We start from the raw sequence: 21,213 nt of genomic DNA, 5'->3' as shown, positions 1-21,213 counted from the left end.
AGCAAACATGCGATTTCATGCATATATATTAAAGCAATTTAAACCAACAAAATGTAAGAACTTGGCGAAATCACTTAGATAGTACCTTCCTCTTTTAAAATGGTAGGAAAGTAATAAGCAAATAAGTAAGCAACTAAATGAGAAAACAAATAAGCAAGTACATAATAATAATGAATAATAAATAAAAATTTGAAAATCGATCCCTTTGCAAGCTGCAATAATTGATGAGGTTGTCACTAACCAATCAGACCATTTACATCAAGCATTGTGGGGAGACAGTCTTTCACTAACAGTCAACCAGAGAGATCCTTAAGATCTAGGTCTGACTTATTTCTACATTTCTTATTTAATCTCTTCAATTATGTTAACTGAATACAATTAAGCTGCAGTAAAATGCATATATACTGTTTTAGTGCTAAGAGCTTTTTATTTTACAGAGAACATTCGGAAAATACAGGAAAACAAAGATGAAAGTGGAAACCAGCTATAACCTCTCTTTCATTAACACTGATGCGCTGGCATATTTCCTTTCAGTCTGGGTAGACGAAGGAATATCTTTATTTGCTTTGTTCATGGGTTGTTTAGCACAAACATTTTCATAATCACAGCAAGTTACCGGGAGACAGAAAGTGAAGCACCTGACAGATTCCTGCTCAGTTTAAGGAGAAAATAAAAAAATAAAAGCTAAGTCATTAGCAGTGAGATCCTGGAAAATCACTTTTTCCTTTTTAAAAAGTGAATAGCATTATTGTTAGAACAGTTTTAGGCAGATAGAAATATTCAGTAGAAAGTACACACTATAAACCCATTCTCCTCCACTTGTGATTAGTGTGGCACATGTGTTAGAACTGATCACCCAGTACTGATACATTACTAGCTAAATGCCATGCTTAGAGTTGACTCTGCATTGCACAGTGGTGGGGGTTTTGTCATGGATCCATCCTTGCAGTATCATACAGAAGAGTTTTACTGCCCTAAGTATCCTGTGCTTCACCTATTCATTTTTCCTCCCTTTCCCATCCTCAACCCCTGAGAATTGCTGATCTTTTTACTGTCTCTATAATTTTGCCTTGTCCAGAATGTCATATACTTAAAATTATACAGTATGTAGCCTTCATAGATAGGCTGCTTTTATGTATTTGAAGTTCCCCCATGTCTTTTCCGGGCTTGATAGCTTATTTCTTTGTATGGCTGAATAATATTCCACTGCATGGATGTACCACCATTTGTTTATCCATTCACTTACTTAAGACATCTTGATTGCTTACAACTTTTGGCGATTATGAATGAAGCTTCTGTAAAACGTTCATGTACAGGTTTTTGTGTAGACATAAGTTTTCAATTCATTTAGGAAAATCACTAGGAATATGACTGCTAGAATGTATGGTAAGACCATATTTAGCTTTTTAAGAAAACTGCCAGGATGGGCACAGTGGCTCATGCCTGTAATCCCAGAATTTTGGGAGGCTGAGGTGGGTGGATCACAAGGTCAGGGGTTCAAGACCAGCCTGGCCAAGATGGTGAAACCCCGTCTCTACTAAAAATACAAAAATTAGCCGGGTGTGGTGGCACACACCTGTAATCCCAGCTATTTGGGAGGCTGAGGCAGAGAACTGCTTAAACCCGGGAGGCGGAGGATGCAGTGAACCAAGATCGCGCCACTGCACTCCAGCCTGGGCGACAGAGCGATACTCCGTCTCAGAAAAAAAAAAAAAGAAAAAGAAAACTGCTAAACTGTCTTCCAATGTGGCTATACCATTTTGCATTCAAACCAGCAATGAGTGAGAATTCCTGTTACTCCACTTCCTTCAGTGTTCCTTTTAATGTTGTCAGTGTTTTGGATTTTAGCCATTCTAACAGTTGTGCAGTGGTATCTCACTGTTGTTTTAATTTGCAGTATCCTAATGATACTTAATTACATTAAGTATCTTTTCATAAGCTTAATTTATTGTCTGTATATCTTCTTTGGTTAAGATGGCTGTTCAGATCTTTTTTCCGCTTTTAAATTGTTGAATTTTCAGAGTTCTTTGTATATTTTCATACAAGACCTTGTTCCTGTATTGGAAGATTTACGGTTGTTAAGATGGCAATTCTCTCCAAATGGATCTCTAGATTCAATATAATCTTATTTGAAATTTCAGCAGGCTTTTAAACAATCTGATATTAAAATTTATATGGAAGTACAAAGGACCCAGGGGAGTCAAAATAACTTTGAAGATACAGAATAAAGTTAGAAGACTTACACACTACCTCATTTCAAAACTTATTATAAAGCTACGGTAATCGGAGTGCAACTGGCCTAAGGATGGATCCATAGGTCAATGCAACGAACAAAGTTCAGAAATAAACTAGCAGTGTCCAGTGAATTCTCTACAAAGATGTCAACATCTTTGAACAGATTAAACAGAGGAAAGCAGAGTCTTTTCAACAAGTGGTACTGAAACAATGGAATATTCATGTGTTTAAAAAAAAAATGAATCCCGACCCTTAACTTACACCACACAAAAAAGTGAAGCCAACGTGTATTATAAACCTAATGTTAAAGCTAAAACTGTATGGAGAGGGCGCCAAGATGGCCAAATAGGAACAGCTCCAGTCTGCAGCTCCCAGCGTGAACGACGGAGAAGACAGGTGATTTCTGCATTTCCAACTGAGGTACCGGTTTCATCTCACTGGGGCTTGCCAGACAAGTGGGTGCATCCCACGGAGCAGGGCGGAGCATCGCCTCACCCAGGAAGTGTGAGGGGTTGGGGAGTTCCCTTTCCTAGCAAAGGGAAGCCGTGACAGACTGCACCTGGAAAATCGGGACACTCCCATCCTAATACTGCGCTTTTCCAACAGCCTTAGCAAACAGCACACCAGGAGGGTCCCACACCCACTGAGCCTGGCTCACTGCTAGCACAGCAGTCTGAGATCGAACTGCAAGATGGCAGCCAGGCTGGGGGAGGGGTATAAACCACTGCTGAGGCTTTAGTAGGTAAACAAAGTGGCCTGGAAGCTCAAACTGGGTGGAGCCCACCACAGCTCAAGGAGGCCTGCCTGCCTCTGTAGACTCCACCTCTAGGGGTAGGGCATAGCTGAACAAAAGGCAGCAGAAACTTCTGCAGACTTAAACGTCCCTGTCTGACAGCTCTGAAGGGAGTAGTGGTTCTCCCAGCACGGAGTTTGAGATCTGAGAACTGACAGACTGCCTCCTCAAGTGGGTCCCTGACCCCTAAGTAGCCTAACTGGGAGGCACCTCCCAGTACCTCATAAGGCCAGGTGCCCCTCTGAGACGAAGCTTCCAAACGAAGGATTAGGCAGCAATATTTGCTGTTCTGGAGCCTCCGCTGGTGATACCCAGGCAAACAGGGTCTGGAGTGGACATCCAGCAAACTCCAACAGACCTGCAGCTGGGGGTCATGACTGTTAGAAGGAAAACTAACAAACAGAAAGGACATCCATACCAAAACCCCATCTGTACGTCACCATCATTAAAGACCAAAGGTAGATAAAACCACAAAGATGGGGAGAAACCAGAGCAGGAAAGCTGAAACTTGTGAAAATCAGAGCGCCTCTTCTCCTCTGAAGGAACACAGCTCCTCGCCAGCAACAGAACAAAGCTAGACGGGGAACGACTTTGACGAGTCGAGAGAAGGCTTCAGACGATTGGTAATAACAAACTTCTCCGAGCTAAAGGAGGATGTTCAAACCCATCACAAACAAACTAAAAACCTTGAAAAAGGAGTAGACGAATAGCTAACTAGAATAAATAGTGTAGAGAAGTCCTTAAATGACCTGATGGAGCTGAAAACCATGGCATGAGAACTATGTGACGCATGCACAAGCTTCAGTAGCAGATTTGATCAAATGGAAGAAAGGGTATCAGTGATTGAAGATCAAATGAATGAAATTAAGCGAGAAGAGAAGTTTAGAGAAAAAAGAGTAAAAAGAAACGAACAGTCTCCAAGAAACATGGGACTACATGAAAAGACCAAATCTATGTCTGATTGGTGTACCTGAAAGTGACGGGGAGAATGGAACCAAGTTGGAAAACACTCTTCAGGATATCATCCAGGAGAACTTCCCCAACCTAGCAGGGAGGCCAACATTCAAATTCAGGAAATACAGAGAACACCACAAAGATACTCCTCGAGAAGAGAAACTCCAAGACACATAATTGTCAGATTCTCCAAAGTTGAAACAAAGGAAAAAATGTTAAGGGCAGCCAGAGAGAAAGGTCAGGTTACCCACAAAGGGAAGCCCATCAGACTAACAGCAGATTTCTCGGCAGAAACTCTACAAGCCAGAAGAGAGTGGGGGACAATATTCAACATTCTTGAAGAAAAGAATTTTCAACCCACAATTTCATATCCAGCCAAACTCAGCTTCATAAGTTATGGAGAAATAAAATACTTTATAGACAAACAAATGGTGAGAGATTTTGTCACCACCAGGCCTGCCTTACAAGAGCTCCTAAAGGAAGCACTAAACATAGAAAGGAACAACCGGTACCAGCCACTGCAAAAACATGCCAAATAAGACCATTGATACTAGGAAGAAACTGCATCAACTAATGAGCAAAATAACCAGCTGACATCGTAATGACAGGATCAAATTCACACATAACAACATTAACCTTAAATGTAAATGGGCTAAATGCTCCCATTAAAAGACACAGACTGGCAAACTGGATAAAGAGTCAAGACCCATCAGTGTGCTGTATTCAGGAGACCCATCTCACATGCAGAGACACACATAGGCTCAAAATAAAGGGATGGAGGAAGATCTACCAAGCAAATGGAAAACAACAAAAAAGTAGGGGTTGCAATCCTAGTCTCTGATAAAACAGACTTTAAACCAACAAAGATCAAAAGAGACAAAGAAGGCCATTACATAATGGTAAAGGGATCAATTCAACAAGATGAGCTAACTGTCCTACATATATATGCACCCAATACAGGAGCACCCAGATTCATAAAGCAAGTCCTTAGAGACCTAAAAAGGGACTTAGACTCCCACACAATAATAATGGTGACTTTTACACCCCAATGTCAACATTAGATCAACGAGACAGAAAGTTAACAAGGATATCCAGGAATTGGGAACTCAGCTTTGCACCAAGCGGATCTAATAGACATCTACAGAACTCTCCACCACAAAACAACAGAATATACATTCTTCTCAGCACCACATCTCACTTATTCCAAAACTGACCACATAGTTGGAAGTAAAGCACTCCTCAGCAAATGTAAAAGAACAGAAATTGTAACAAACTGTCTCTCAGACCACAGGGCAGTCAAACTAGAACTCAGGATTAAGAAACTCACTCAAAAGTGCTCAAATACATGGAAACTGAACAACCTGCTCCTGAATGACTACTGGGTACATAACGAAATGAAGGCAGAAATAAAGATGGTCTTTGAAACCAATGAGAACAAAGACACAACATACCAGAATCTCTGGGACACATTTAAAGCAGTGTGTAGAGGGAAATTTATAGCACTAAATACCCACAAGAGAAAGCAGGAAAGATCTGAAATTGACACCCTAACATCACAATTAAAAGAACTAGAGAAGCAAGAGCAAACACATTCAAAAGCTAGCAGAAGGCAAGAAATAACTAAGATCTGAGCAGAACTGAAGGAGATAGAGACACAAAAAACCCCCCAAAAAGATCAATGAATCCAGCAGCTGGTTTTCTGAAAAGATCAACAAAATTGATAGACTGCTAGCAAGACTAACAAATAAGAAAAGAGAGAAGAATCAAATAGACGCAATAAAAAATGATAAAAGGGATATCACCACCAATCCCACAGAAACTACCATCAGAGAATACTATAAACACCTCTATGCAAATAAACTAGAAAACCTAGAAGAAATGGATAAATTCCTGGACACATACACCCTACCAAGACTAAACCAGGAAGAAGTTGAATCCCTGAATAGAACAACAACAGGTTCTGAAACTGAGGCAATAATAGCTTACCAACCAAATAAAGTCCAGGACCAGAGGGATTCACAGCCAAATTCTACCACAGGTACAAGGAGGAGCTGGTACCATTCCTTCTGAAGCTATTCCAATCAATAGAAAAAGAGGGAATCATCCCTAATTCATTTTATGAGGCCAACATCATGCTGATACCAAAGCCTGGCAGAGACACAACAAAAAAAAGAGAATTTTATACCAATATCCCCGATGAACATCGATGCAAAAATCCTCAATAAAATACTGGCAAACTGAATCCAGCAGCACATGAAAAAGCTTATCCACCACGATCAAGCTGGCTTCATCCCTGGGATACAAGGCTGGTTCAACATATGCAAACCAATAAACATAATCCATCATATAAACAGAACCAAAGACAAAAACCACATGATTATCTCTACAGATGCAGAAAAGGCCTTTGACAAAATTCAACAGCCCTTCATGCTAAAAGCTCTCAATAAACTAGGTACTGATGGGATGTATCTGAAAATAATAAGAGCTATTTATGACAAACCCACAGCCAATATCATACTGAATGGGCAAAAATTGGAAGCATTCCCTTTGAAAACTGGCACAAGACAGGAATGCCCTCTCTCACCACTCCTATTCAACATAGTGTTGGAAGTTCTGGCCACAGCAATCAGGCAAGAAAAAGAAATAAAGGGTATTCAATTAGGAAAAGAGGAAGTCAAATTGTCCCTGTTTGCAGATGACATGATTGTATATTTAGAAAACCCCATCATCGCAGCCCAAAAGCTCCTGAAGCTGATAAGCAACTTCAGCAAAGTCTCAGGATACAAAATCAATGTGCAAAAATCACAAGCATTCTTATACACCAATAACAGACAAACAGAGAGCCAAATCATGAGTGAACTCCCATTCACAATTGCTTCAAAGAGAATAAAATACCTAGGAATCCAACTTACAAGGGATGTAAAGGACCTCTTCAAGGAGAACAAACCACTGCTCAACGAAATAAAAGAGGACACAAACAAATAGAAGAACATTCCATGCTCATGGATAGGAAGAATCAATATTGTGAAAATGGCCATACTGCCCAAGGTAATTTATAGATTCAATGCTATCCCCATCATGCTACCAATGACTTTCTTCACAGAATTGGAAAAAACTACTTTAAAGTTCATATGGAACCAAAAAAGAGGCTGCATTGCCAAGACAATCCTAAGCCAAAAGAACAAAGCTGGAGGCATCACACTACCTGACTTCAAACTATACTACAAGGCTACAGTAACCAAAACAGCATGGTACTGGTACCCAAACAGAGATACACACCAATGGATCAGCATAGAGCCCTCGGAAATAATACCACACATCTATAACCATCTGATCTTTGACAAACCTGACAAAAACAAGAAATGGGGAAAGGATTCCCTATTCAATAAATGGTGCTGGGAAAACTGGCTAGCCATATGTAGAAAGCTGAAACTGGATCCCTTCCTTATACCTTATACAAAATCAGTTCAAGATGGATTAAATACTTAAATGTTAGAGCTAAAACCACAAAAACCCTAGAAGAAAACCTAGGCAATACCATTCAGGCCACAGGCATGCGCAAGGACTTCAAGACTAAAACACCAAAAGCAATGGCAACAAAAGTCAAAATAGACAAATGGGATCTAATTAAACTAAAGAGCTTCTGCACAGCAAAAGAAACTACCATCAGACTGAACAGGCAATCTACAGAACGGGAGAAAATTTTTACAATCTACACATCTGACAAAGGGCTAATATCCAGAATCTACACAGAACTTAAACAAATTTACAAGAAAAAAATCAAACAACCCCATCAAAAAGTGGGCAAAGGATATGAACAGATACTTCTCAAAAGAAGACATTTATGCAGCCAACAGACACATGAAAAAATGCTCATCATCACTGGTCATCAGAGAAATGCAAATCAAAACCACGATGAGATACCATCTCACACCAGTTAGAATGGCAGTCATTAAAACGTCAGGAAACAACAGGTGCTGGAGAGGATGTGGAGAAATAGGAACACTTTTACACTGTTGGTGGGACTGTAAACTAGTTCAACCATTGTGGAAGGCAGTGTGGCGATTCCTCAAGGATCTAGAACTAGAAATACCATTTGACCCAGCCATCCCATTACTGGGCATATACCCAAAGGATTATAAATCATGCTGCTATAAAGACACATGCACACATATGCTTATTGCGGCACTATTCACAATAGCAAAGACTTGTAACCAACCCAAATGTCCATCAATGACAGACTGGATTAAGAAAATGTGGCACATATACACCATGGAATACTATGCAGCCACAAGAAAGGATGAGTTCATGTCCCTTATAGGGACATAGATGAAGCTGGAAACCATCATTCTCAGCAAACTATCGCAAGGACAGAAAACCAAACACCGCATGTTCTCACTCATAGGTGGGAACTGAACAATGAGAACACATGGACATGGTGGGGAACATCACACACCGGGCCTGCCGGGGAGTTGGGGGAGAGGGGAGGAACAGCATTAGTAGATATACCTAATGTAAATGATGAGTTAACAGGTGCAGCACACCAACATGACACATGTATACACATGTAACAAACCTGCACAGTGTGCACATGTACCCTAGAACTTAAACTAAAGAAAAAAAAAGCTAAAACTGTATAATGCTTCAGGTTTAAAAACAAACAAACAAAAAAGCTAAAACTAAAATTCCTGAAAGAAAACAAAAGAAAAAAATTTGTAACCTTAGGACAGCCAAGAAATCTTAAATAGACCAAAAATACATGAATCAGAAAGAAAAAACTGATCAACCAGACTTTATCAAAATTAAAAACCTCTGCTCTTTTGAAAGTCACCAGATGAAAATGAAAAGGAAGTCACAGGCTCAAAGAAAATACTTGCAAAACCTTTATCTGACAAAGGACTTACGTCCAGAATACACAAAGAACCCTTTTAACACAACAGAAAAAGGCCCACAACAAAAGGCAAAAAGACTTGAACAGACCCCTCACTAAAGAAGATACACAAATGTCATAATAACCTGTGAGTTGTGAATAATAAAAAAGAAGATACACAAATGGCTAATAAGCACTTGAAAGAAGGCTTAACATCACCAGTCCTTACAGAAATACAAATCAAAACGACAATAAAAACCCTTACACTTCTACTAAAATGGCTACAAAAGAAAGGCGTGTTGGCAAGGACTTAAAGCAATTTGAACTCTCACGCATGACTGACAGAAATGCAAAAATGGTATAACCACTTTGGAAAAGTTTGACACTTTCTTATAAATTGGAACACATACTTACCATACAACTCAACAATACAACTCCTAGTATTTACTCAAGAGGAATGAGAACGGCCAGGTATGGTGGCTCACGCCTGTAATCCCAGCACTTTGGGAGGCCGAGGCGGGTGGATCACGAGGTCAGGAAATCGAGACCATCCTGGCTAACATGGTGAAATCCCCTCTCTACGAAAAATACAAAAAATTAGCCGGGCTTGGTGGCGGGAGCCTGTAGTCCCAGCTACTCGGGAGGCTGGGGCAGAAGAATGGCGTGAACCGGGGAGGCGGAGGTTGCAGCGAGCCAAGATTGCACCACTGCACTCCACCCTGGGTGACAGAGCAAGACTCCATCTCAAAAAAAAAAGAAAAACAAAAAGGAATGAGAACATATGACCACACAAAGTTTTGTTTATGAATGTTCATAATAATTTTGTTTGTAATAGCCAAAAACTGAAAATAACCCAAATGTGCAACAATGGTTGAATGGATAAAGAAATTGTGGTATATCACACAATGGAAGTCATTCTGCTATAGAAAGAAATCAATTACTGACATTTAAGAAAAACAACGAATCTTAGAAACACTATGCTAGGTGAAGTAAGTGCAGACTGTATGAATTCATCTGTATAAAATTCTGGAAAAGGTAAGACTCATCTATAGTGACAGAAAGCCAGTAAGCAGCTGCCCGTGACTAGGGGACAGGAACTGACTCCAAAGGGGCATAAGGATCTTTTCTGAGGTGATAGAAATATTCTCTGCCTTGACCATGGTGTCAGTTAAGGGTCTATACATTTGTTAAAACGTACCAAACTGTAAACTTAAAATGGATACATTTTTACTGTAAGTACGTTCTACCTCAGTAAATCTGATTTATGAGGACAAAGAATGGCAGCCTCGGCTGACCCCCATGACCCTCAGAGCCCCCCCACTGCTCACTTTCTTTTGCCCTGTGTGTCCTCTTCAGGTGCATGAGTGAGGCCCATAACCTGGGGGAGAGGGTTTGGACTTGGAGTAAATGCACGACGTTTCAAAATAGATCCATTTAATAATGTATCAGGAATGATATGGATTTAAGAAGAGAACACAGGAAGGCATGGTCATGAGGTCTGAGTTTCAACTTTTCAATCTTTTTCCATCTCTACTTGGAGAACACCTACTCATTCCTCAAGAATCAAATCAAATGTCTGACTTCTCTAAAGCCCTTTCAGAAGCTTCAGGAGGTTAATGACTCCCTTTTATGTGCTCCTCTAGGGTGCGCACAAACCTTTGCACATCATAATAAAGCACTTATTACTTCGCACTGAAACTACCGATTCACATTTTTCTGCTCCTCACCCCCTCTGGCTGAGCTCACTAAGGACAGGGATGATGCCACTGTGCTATCTCCAGGACCCAGCACAATACTTTCCACAACACAGATGCTGAACAAACACTCGTTTAAACAACCAAAACTGGTACCAACAAATTACATGTGCATCCAGACACGCACATGAAGAAACAGGTGGAATGCAACTGAAATTTTATTATCTCCGTCTAAAAAAAAGAGAAGGTTTTGAATAAAGTATTCATTATACTGATATATAAGACTAATGACTAATAAGAGTAATTTTAAAATAGAGTTTTTTTTTTTTTGAGACGGAGTATTGTTCTGTCACCCATGCTGGCATGGCGTAGCGCGATCTCAGCTCACTGCAACTTCTGCCTCCCAGGTTCAAGCAATTCTCCTGCCTCAGCCTCCTGAGTAGCTGGGATTATAGGCGCCTGCCACCACGCCTGTCTTATTTTTGTATTTTTGGTAGAGATGGGGTTTCACCAGGTTGGCCAGGGTGGTCTTGAACTCCTGACTTCAAGTGATCCGCCCACCTTGGCCTCCCAAAGTGCGGGAATTACAGGCGTCAGCCACTGCACCTGGCCATACATTGAGTTTCAATAGACAATCAGGGTCAGGTGACATTAATCTATCTAGTCCTACATACCATTCTGGCATTGACAGGTTCCACAGGGCTAGAGTCACTTAGCCCTAGGTGCACAATTCTAATGTACGAGTATACTTTTCTTTTCTAAAGCCACTATAGGAAAAATGGCTCAGTATAATTTTAGAATTCGTCTACTACATATCAAGCACTGTAATAAGTAAACATTTCACATACATCCTCTCTCATCTTTGCAACAGTCCATAAAGTAAGGGTTATATTACCCATTTAAAAGACACTGGAAAGTCAGAGGATTTAAACAACCTTACCTCAAAAGATAGAATCCACACCAGGATTTGAACCCAGGTCTCTCTGGTTTCAAAACCCTGCCCAAATAATTTCATTATACTACCAATCCAAGGAATAAAGAAACTTAAGGTATCTTAGTCAGACAAAAGTGGTAAATTAATGAGAGAAAGATGAAAAAAAATTAACCCTAGAAACCAAGAAATATGCTCAGTATTATTATTATTATTTTAGAGACAGTCTTGCTATGCTGCCCAGGCCCATCTCAAAGTCTTGGCCTCAAGCAATCCTCCCAACTCAGCCTCCTGAGTAGTGGGGATTATAGGCATTACAGGCATGAGCCAATGCCCCCAGCAAGAAGTCTGTATGTTCTTATCATACATGTGACTAAATGAAATTATACTCTAGGAAACCAACAAATTAGAATAATATTTTAAATATCATGACTACTGTACAACTCTGCCAAAGGTATTTTTAAAATGTCAAGGATTTTTAGGCTGATGTATTAAACGCACACAATCTGCAATTCTAGTTGTGATCAATAACATGCCCATAAATCAGAGAGTACTTCTATGAAAACAATCGCAGCCTACAAGTATGGATAAAACTCCTCAGCTTTACCTCTTAGATGGTTCTAGACAATTTCAGAATTCATGTCTCTTTCTTCAACTCTCTCATTAATCTTATTATCCTTGGCAGTAAAATAATCTTACCAATTGCTTTCCCTATGAAATTGTGAATGAAAATTCCCATTTCTCTTTGCTAGGTCTTGTTAGCTGCCATCTCTGGGAAGGAGAAAGTGTTTTTATAGACAGGCATGTCAAGGACAAATAACGGAGCTGAAATGCAAGGGTGGATGGCAAATAAATTGCATCTTGTGAACTAACTCCAACTAATTTCTGCCTGGAGCACTGTGTTTAAAAGGATTCCTAGGCCATACCTGGAGGGACTCAGGAAAAAAACAAAAAGAAGTAAGGAAGGTAAGTGGCGAATCAGTAAAGTGTAGTGCTACAGTAGCCTAGGGTTTCAAGGAAAGGAGATTATAATATCAAGTCAGGCAGAGCAGCAGTCAAACAACATGAAGAAAAATGTCCGTGAGACTTGGCATGCAGGAGATCACCAATGTGCCTATTGACAAGTTCAGTAGTGTTGTCAGGGAAGAAGTCAATGGGCTAAAGCTGAAATGAGTAGACACAGAGACAACAGGTATAAACCAGAGACAGTATACCGGATGGCTGAAGAGTCAAATACTTACATAGCAAATGGGGATACAGAAAAGTGTCCGATGTGTGTCTTGGCCTTCTCAGGACAAATATTCTATCCCCTAACAACTATAGAAAAGGGGTAAAGAGGGATACCCCTATAGGTCAATTTATAGAAAAGAGCAAAACCTTAAACATCTCATTGAAGTAGGAGCTAAGAACCTCTGTATCAGGTGAAGAGACAGGAAGGTCAAGAGGGGGAAGGAGAAGATTTGGTAAAGTTCTTGAAGAGAATGAGAGAACTAAACAGGAGGACTAGGCAAGCAAAAGGCATCAGACAAGGCTGAGCACTCAGATGAGGTTGAAAAGATTTAACAGTTACTTTAAAACAGGGTTCATCTGTATGACTAGTTGCTTTTTCTTTAGCCCTCTCATACAGAAGTAGAACAACAGACTATGGATTGGGCTGGCATTTTACCAGGGTACAGAAGGAAGACAGGGGCCCAGGAAAGGCCCAACGTTGGGAGTATTTCAGTTAATCTCCTATGAGATCCAGGCTGGATAGGGTAGGAAGGTCAGTCATAAGAAAAATACAAACTCGTGAGACTGCAGAGGCTTGGAAGGAGAAAATGTGTTGGGTGACAGTGAGATGCAGAAGATTGCTAAGGTGACACATCTATAGATGAGAAGGTGGAGGTCCCAGCCTGGGTAAAGGGTGACTGATCTACACCTGGTGATGACCACCGGCATTAAAGGAATCCAGAAGAGATGAGGCTTTTTCTGCTTGTGTAAGTTATCTCCTTATTCAAGTTTGTCTTCACCAGTGAAAACCTCTGAAAGTTGTCAACTTCATTAAGGTAAATACAGAAGACATATTCTATTCAAAATGACAAAATGCTTCTAGAGAAAAAGCATCATATGCATGGTCAGGAAATTGAATGCATGATTCTGGATAAATCATGGCATTTCAATGTTTGAGGTAATATAGTCTGTCTGTCCTCTTTACTCCTTAATTCTCTGTCTATAAAGACAGCAACAATATAATCAGCCATATATCTTTTTTTTTTTTTTTTTTTTTGAGCTAGAGTCTCATTCTGTCTGTCACACAGGCTGGAGTGCAATGGTGCGATCTTGGCTCACTGCAACCTCCGCCTCCCGGGTTCAAGCAATTCTCCTGCCTCAGCCTCCCAAGTAGCTGGAATTATAGGAGCCCACCACCACACCCGGCTCATTTTTGTATTTTTAGTAGAGACGGGGTTTCACCATGTTGGCCAGAATCAGCCATATTAGACAGAGTGAAACCCCCAAGTCAAAAAAAAAAAAAAAAAAAAAGCCTGGGCACATTGGCTCACGCCTGTAATCCCAGCACTTTCAGAGGCTGAGGCAGGTGGATCTCTTGAAGTCAGGAGTTCAAAACCAGCCTGGCCACATGGTGAAACCCCATCTCTACTAAAAATGCAAAAGTTAGCTGGGTGTAGTGGCAGGTGCCTGTAGTCCCAGCTACCCAGGATGCTGAGGCAGGAGAACCGCTGGAACCCGAGAGGCAGAGGGCACAGTGAGCCGAGATCACACCACGACACCCAACCTCGGCAACAGAGTGAGACTCTGTCTTAAAAAAAAAAGAAAGAAAAGATTATAAAGGCAGAAATTCTTGGGGTGAGGAGAAGAACTTTAAAATATAAAATTAACTAGATACTTTTTCAAGAAGAAAAATATCAGGGAGTACTGAAAAAGAACAATTATATAAAGAAAGAGAAATTAATCTAAATAGCAACCGAAAACCCTATAAGAATGTATCAGCAGTCCATCAAAAAACAAGTAGCTACAAGCTTGACACTAATTCAAAGTCAGTATTTTCTTCTGACTGACAGACTCAGGGAAAGACAAGCCAAAAATGAAAGTTACTTTATCCACCATATAGGAAAAGAAATTTGTCATCCATAACATAAATTGCTAAAACCTAACAGCATTTATTTTTAGATAAAAAGAGTATTAAGGAGAGCTGGTAAAAACAATTCATTACAAAGTAAGTTTTGTGTGTGTATGTATGTTTAAGTCTGGCATTCATTTTCAAAAACTGACTTGCTCTTTTTCCAGGCAAAAATATGTACTTTTGGAACAAGTAAAAAATTATAATAACATGAAAAAACAATATTTATGAAGAAGTGTAAGCTTAAACATAGTTCTAGCCGTAAAAAGCCTGACCCTATTGCAAAACATCAAACTTGGAAATTTGCCAATATTATAGGAAACACTTTACAAATGAGTGTGTTCCCTAATCCTGCAATTCTAATTTAGGAATTTATCGTGAGGAAATCACGATGGATACACGCAAAGGCTTTACTATGTATAATAGTAAAAACAGAACATAATCCAAAAGGCCAACATTAGGGAAATGGTTACATAACTTATGGTTTATCTTTATTATGGAATACATGCACCATTTATTTTAGAAAAACAAACAAAAAAATCAAATTACATGGGGAAAAGCTTGGACTACTGAAGAGTAAACAATGTTACAGAATTTGTAGTAATGTGTGATTTCAACTTTGTTTTTGTGTTGTTGAACTATCCGTACTTTCTAAAATGAGCACTACAAAAGGCATTTATAGCTTTTGTTATTTAAAGTTACTTCAAAAAAATCTTGCCACTTCTTCCTCAAAGCACTTAGCAAATGAAATACAAAAACACTGGAAAACTAGTTTTTCACATTATTTTGTAAACATATTTTACTAATAATTTTAATGCTATTTTATTACCTAGCAAGTATTTGTAATTTACAAAAAAAAAATTGATTTAAGAAAAGTATTTAGAAGCTCGTGTTATCATATTGAGAGCAATGACTAAGCCCGTCTTTTCAGTCTCAACAACTCATCTAATTCATCAGGAGCTCTTATTACATTCAGTTTCATCCTGTCTGTTTCCCTCTATAGAGAATTGGCGCACGCACTGGCCGGGTGCGGTGGTGGCTCATGCCTGTAATCCCAGCACTTTGGGAGGTGGAGGCGGGCAGATCATGAGCTCAGGAGATGGAGGCCATCCTGGCTACATGGTGAAACCCCATCTCTACCAAAAATACAAACAAATAAACCAGGCATGGTGCCACACGCCTGTAGTCCCAGCTACTTGGGAGGCTGAGGCAGGAGAATCGCTTAAACCCGGGAGGCAGAGGCTGCAATGAGCCGACATCGAGTCACTGCACTCCAGCCTGGGCGACAGAGCGAGACTCATCTCAAAACAACAACAACAAAATCATATTAAGGTAACAATTAAGTGATGTGAAATAGTCAACAGCATGGGATCTTTCCTAATTGTGGTTGGAACAGTTGCAATTCCTTTTCTATTGAAAAGAGTCATTAGGAAAATAAAATGAATTAGCACGGACAAGGCACTTATTATAATAAACATAAAATGTTGGTTACATAAGTAAATGAATTAATAAACATGGAAAACCACATAATGCACATACATTCAATACCTACTTTCGAAGGTGGTCATGTTCTTTCAAAAATAGCTCAGTTCTTCTGTTGTTTACTCCAGACCCACTTTTATATGATCTGGAACAAAAGAGAAAATTTAAAAACATTTTTGGCAGAGAATACAAAATCAGATTAAGTGACTGACCCTAGTGATCTTGAAAGTAGAAAAACTGAGCCTCTCCACAGTTTTGAACGAACAATGAAAGTGCATAATCCTTTGCATTTCCCTCTGAAAAATGTTATTATAAGTAGATAAATATTAATGCCTCTGGCTCTCTAATTTAGGCCTCACAGTTTACAATGTTTTTCACCAAAATAACTCAACATTCTGAAACAACCCACCAAAAAAATCTTACTTTTCCTTTACCTCCTATCTCTGATATCTTCATATTTCTCCAAGTGGAAGTAAAACTTAGGACTGATTTAGTACATAGCACACAGGGTGGGAAAGCTGTTGAAATGAAATGTTTTCTTTCACAATAATACATGTAGTCCACCATCTGAAGCCTAAGGAACACTGAAATCAAGCTAAAGATTTGCTCATCTTGGCACACTTAAGGATAACCGTTTTGGTCTTCAGTGTATTGAAGTTGACAAAAAAATTACTCTTGGGCCGGGCGCGGTGGCTCACACCTGTAATCCCAGCACTTTGGGATGCCAAGGCGGGTGGATCACGAGGTCAGGAGATCGAGACCATCCTGGCTAACATGGTGAAACCCTGTCTCTACTAAAATTACAAAAAATTAGCCGGGCACGGTGGCGGGCACCTGTAGTGCCAGCTACTCGGAGGCTGAGGCGGGAGAACTGTGTGAACCTTGGAGGCGGAGCTTGCAGTGAGCAGAGATCACGCTACTGCGCTCCAGCCTGGGCGACAGAGCAAGACTCCATCTCAAAACAAAAACAAAAACAAAAACTACTCTTATCACTACTATTGAAAATTTAATTTTTCTGTTTCCACTAATAATAAAGTATCAGGAACAATTTTTTTTTTTTTTTGGAGACACAGTCTCACTTTCTCACTTTGTCACCCAGACTGGAGTGCAGTGGCACAATGTTGGCTCACTGCAGTCTCCTCAACCTCCCAGGTTCCAGTGATCCTCCTGCCTCAGCCCCACAAGTAGCTGGGACTACAGGAGCACACCACCATGCCTGGCTAATTTTTGCTTTTTTTTTTTTTTTTTTTTTTTTGAGATGAAATCTCACTCTGTCAACCAGGTTAGAGTGTAGCAGTACCATCTCGGCTGACTGCAACCTCTGCCTCTCGGGTTCAAGCGATTCTTGTGCCTCAGCCTCCTGAGTAGCTGGGATTACAGGTGCCCACCACTATGCCCAGCTAATTTTTATATTTTTAGTAGAGACGGGGTTTCACCATATTGGCCAAGCTGGCCTTGAACTCCTGAGCTCAAGTGATCCACCTGTCTCGGCCTCCCAAAGTGCTAGGATTACAAGCATGGGCCACCATGCCCAGCCCAAAATTTTTAAAATTCAAGTTAACTGTACAAATACTACAGTAAGACAAAAAAAGAGTCCTGCTGTTAAAACTGAAATACTGGCTGAGATGCAGGGCTACTGTGCAAAGCACAGGAGAAACCACCACCCAGGAAGGCAGAATGATATAACCAAGAACACATGATGACTTGGATTTAAATCTATACTCCATCATTTCACAGTCACTTCACCTTAGACAAGTGTCTCAATACCTAGTTTTGTAAAATGAGACTGATGATTTCTATCTTAACCAAAAGATTGCTGTGAGGCCAAAAAATATAATATATTAAAAATTACGGTGTAAATTACTACATATACTTTCCTCTAGCACCTAGATTCTAAACTCCTACAGGGCCACATTGGTCTTTTCATTTCTCTCTCTTTTTTTTTTAAGACAGAGTCTTGCTCTGTCATGCAGGCTGGAGTGCAGCGACACGATCACAGCTCACTGCAACCTCCACATCCCAGGTTAAACTGATTCTCCTGCCTCAGCCTCCCAAGTGGCTGGGATTACAGGCGCCTACAACTACACCCAATTAATTTTTATATTTTTATAGAGATGGGTTTCACCATGTTGGCCAGACTGGTCTTGAACTCCTGACCCCAAGTGATCCGCCTGCCTCTGCCTCCCAAAGTGCTGGGATTAGACGCGTGAGCCACCGCGCCTGGCCGGTCTTTTCATTTCCACCTTCTACTGTGGCTAACTCAGAGCTGGTACTGAGGAGACAGTTTAACGAATAGATGAACATATCTTTTATGGCCATTTTGCATTCCTCAAAATGTATATATAAATGGACTATACAGAAATTAAACAAAAGTCCTGAAGGACTAAAAATATTACAACAGTTTTACTGCTGAAACTGTTATTGTTACAACAAAATAAAGGATCTCTAGGAAAGTGTTTCTGAGAGTACATATAATATATAGTTTATGATAAATGTGTATCATAGTTTATAAAACATATCACATAGTTTATCACAAATGAGATGATGACAAGTATCATTCGATAGCTCCAAACTGGAAAGTCTTCAGCTTCAATGAGATGCCCACGGGACTTTGTCAGTAGCGTTCAGTTGTGAAAAAATCTCCAAAAATGCATTTGAAATGCTAGAATAGATCATTAAAAGTGAGGTAAAGGGACAGAGGAAAAAAACAAATATTTAAAATTATAGATTGAGATCAGTATGAGAATGCTGGGAGTCCTTAAATAATTTAACATAAGGCTGTGAGTTTGTACATATTATTGTTTGTAATATATAATTGTTGGGACAAGGGAGAGGGGCAAGTGATAGGTGATAATCAGGAAGAGAAACATGGAGAGCTTCAGTTACGGATAATGTTATAATTAAAGAATTTCTTTTTTCTTTGACACATATGCAGAGGATCATAAAAGTAACATTATAATTCTTAGGGTGGATGGTAAGAGATGAGAGAACCATGAAGATACCATCTAAGCTGGACTTTGAATTAAGACAGGAAAGTCAAGGTTGGCAGGAGCCAATGATAGAGGAAGCATGAGATAAAAATGGAAAAGTAGATTAGGATGACGCTGTAGCAGCAATGCTCAAAAGACAGTGAAATGGGAATTAGAAACCCTGAAACCTCAACCATGGTTCTGCCACTCAATTTGCAATTAACCGTGAACATATCCTAAAGCTAAATCTGAATAAATATTCTACAAAATAATATAAAAGGCAACTTACTCAATATCTTTTCGTACTGATCCCATGAGATTCTCCCTTTCCCGTATTGCCATAAAGTTTGCTTTGGTTTTATGGAATTCATGTGTATAATCCTGTAATAAATCAACATCCAGTCTCAACAGAAGCTAATTAAGGATTTTCATCTCACTGAACCAGTTATGCATTATCATCACACTGTAAATTTGTCAAGAAAACTGCTATTTAAAAAATTATATTAACCAAAGGTAAAAATAACTTTAAAATTACTTTGCTGAAGAGTGACCAACTTCTTTCAAATGAAAATAATTCAGTGCTAGGGAAACACAGCCGTTAAATCACTGTCCTTTGTACCTCCTAGTACTTTGTCTTATGAGAGAGAATTAAGAAGAAAAAAATTCTGACATAAAATAACTTCAAATAGTCTAGGAGAAAACTTGAGAGGCTCTTTCTACTTAACAGTAAACGTAACAGAGTTTATTTTCAAAGTTCATCATTTTGGAGCTCTCACAAAAAATTTAATTCCTAAACAAAAAAGAATCAAGAGAACTGTAAGGAACAAAATAATCTTTAAACATTTTCTATTATTTTTGTACCACTGTTAAAAGATATTAAGAATATTCACTACTTTTCATAAATTCGGAGATGTAGATAAAGAAGAAAATAAAAGTCTTGTCTCCCACAGAGTCCCTGTTGACCTTTTAAAAAACAAAAGTAACACATAAACACGGAGGAGAATATTAAAAGAGCACCAAAAGAAATAAAGGTGAAACAAAGGAAAACAAACATTCTGCCCCATCCCTCATCACTGTTACCATCATTTTGCATTTTCTTCCAGGAAATTATTATTTTCTTTCTTTTGGAGACAAGAGTCTTGCTCTGTCACCCGGGCTGGAGTACAGTGGTACCATCTCAGCTCACTGAAACCTCCACCTCCCGGGTTCAAGCGATTCTAGTGCCTCGGCCTCCCTAGTACTGGGACTACAGGAGTGTGCCACTACATCCAGTTAAATTTTTGTATTTTTCGTAGAGATGAAGTTTCACCATGTTGGCCAGGCTGGTCTTGAACTCCTGACCTCAAGAGTTCCACCTACTTTAGCCTCCCAAAATGCTGGGATTACAGGCGTGAGCCACTGCACCTGGCCAGGAAATATGTTTTTACATATACAAGCTTATCTATTTCTTTCACTTTGCCAGATAAGTCATAATATACATTCTGATGTACACCCTGCTTTTTGTACTTCATAAAGTATCAAGCAATCTTTCCATATTAGGAAAAAGAAAACTACATCATTCTTTTTAATAGTTGCATAGAATATTATCTTATGACTATCACAATTTAATAAATTCCCTACTGATAAACACTTTAGTTTTCATTTTGTTTGCTATTAAAAATACTGCAAGATCCAGGCACGGTGGCTCATGCCTGTAATCCCAGCACTTTGGGAGGCTGAGGTAGGTGGATCACTACAGGTCAGAAGTTCGAGACCAGCCTGGCCAACATGGCGAATCCCCGTCTCTACTAAAAACACAAAACTTAGCCAGTGTGGTGGCACGCACCTGTAGTCCCAGCTACTTTGCTCAGAAGGCTGAGGCAGGAGAATCACTTGAACTTGGCAGGCAGAAGTTGCAGTGAGTTGAGATCATACCACTGCACTCTAGCCTAGGCAACAGAGCGAGACACTGTTTAAAAAAAAAAAAAATACTGCCAATAAACATTCTTATATGTATTTTTTTAACTGAACTCTTTATTTTTTTTTAAAAAAAAGTATATTTAGGCCAGGCATGGTGGCTCACACCTGAAATCCCAGCACTTTGGGAGGCCGAGGCAGGCAGATCACGAGGTCAGGAGATGGAGACCATCCTGGCTAACACGGTGAAACCCCATCTCTACTAAAAATA

At 39.6% G+C, this 21,213-nt stretch overlaps 1 protein-coding gene across 10 annotated transcripts in view; it reads right to left on the bottom strand.

The window, feature by feature from the left end:
- GOSR1 (golgi SNAP receptor complex member 1) overlaps positions 1 to 21,213 on the bottom strand; it is a 55,293-nt gene that overhangs the window by 23,366 nt on the left and 10,714 nt on the right. For all 10 annotated transcript variants that reach the window (XM_021928894.2, XM_021928896.2, XM_021928895.2 and 7 more), the window contains exons 5-6: positions 19,336 to 19,427; positions 16,148 to 16,222 (exon numbers count right to left, since the gene is read on the bottom strand). In XM_021928894.2, the coding sequence (XP_021784586.1) occupies positions 16,148 to 16,222; positions 19,336 to 19,427 (167 nt within the window). The remainder of the gene's footprint in view (positions 1 to 16,147; positions 16,223 to 19,335; positions 19,428 to 21,213) is intronic.

Source organism: Papio anubis, chromosome 17, assembly GCF_008728515.1.
Source record: "Papio anubis isolate 15944 chromosome 17, Panubis1.0, whole genome shotgun sequence".
NCBI classification, from domain to species: domain Eukaryota; kingdom Metazoa; phylum Chordata; class Mammalia; order Primates; family Cercopithecidae; genus Papio; species Papio anubis.
Note: the sequence above shows the minus strand (reverse complement) of the source record. Positions and strands in the feature narration are given on the sequence as shown.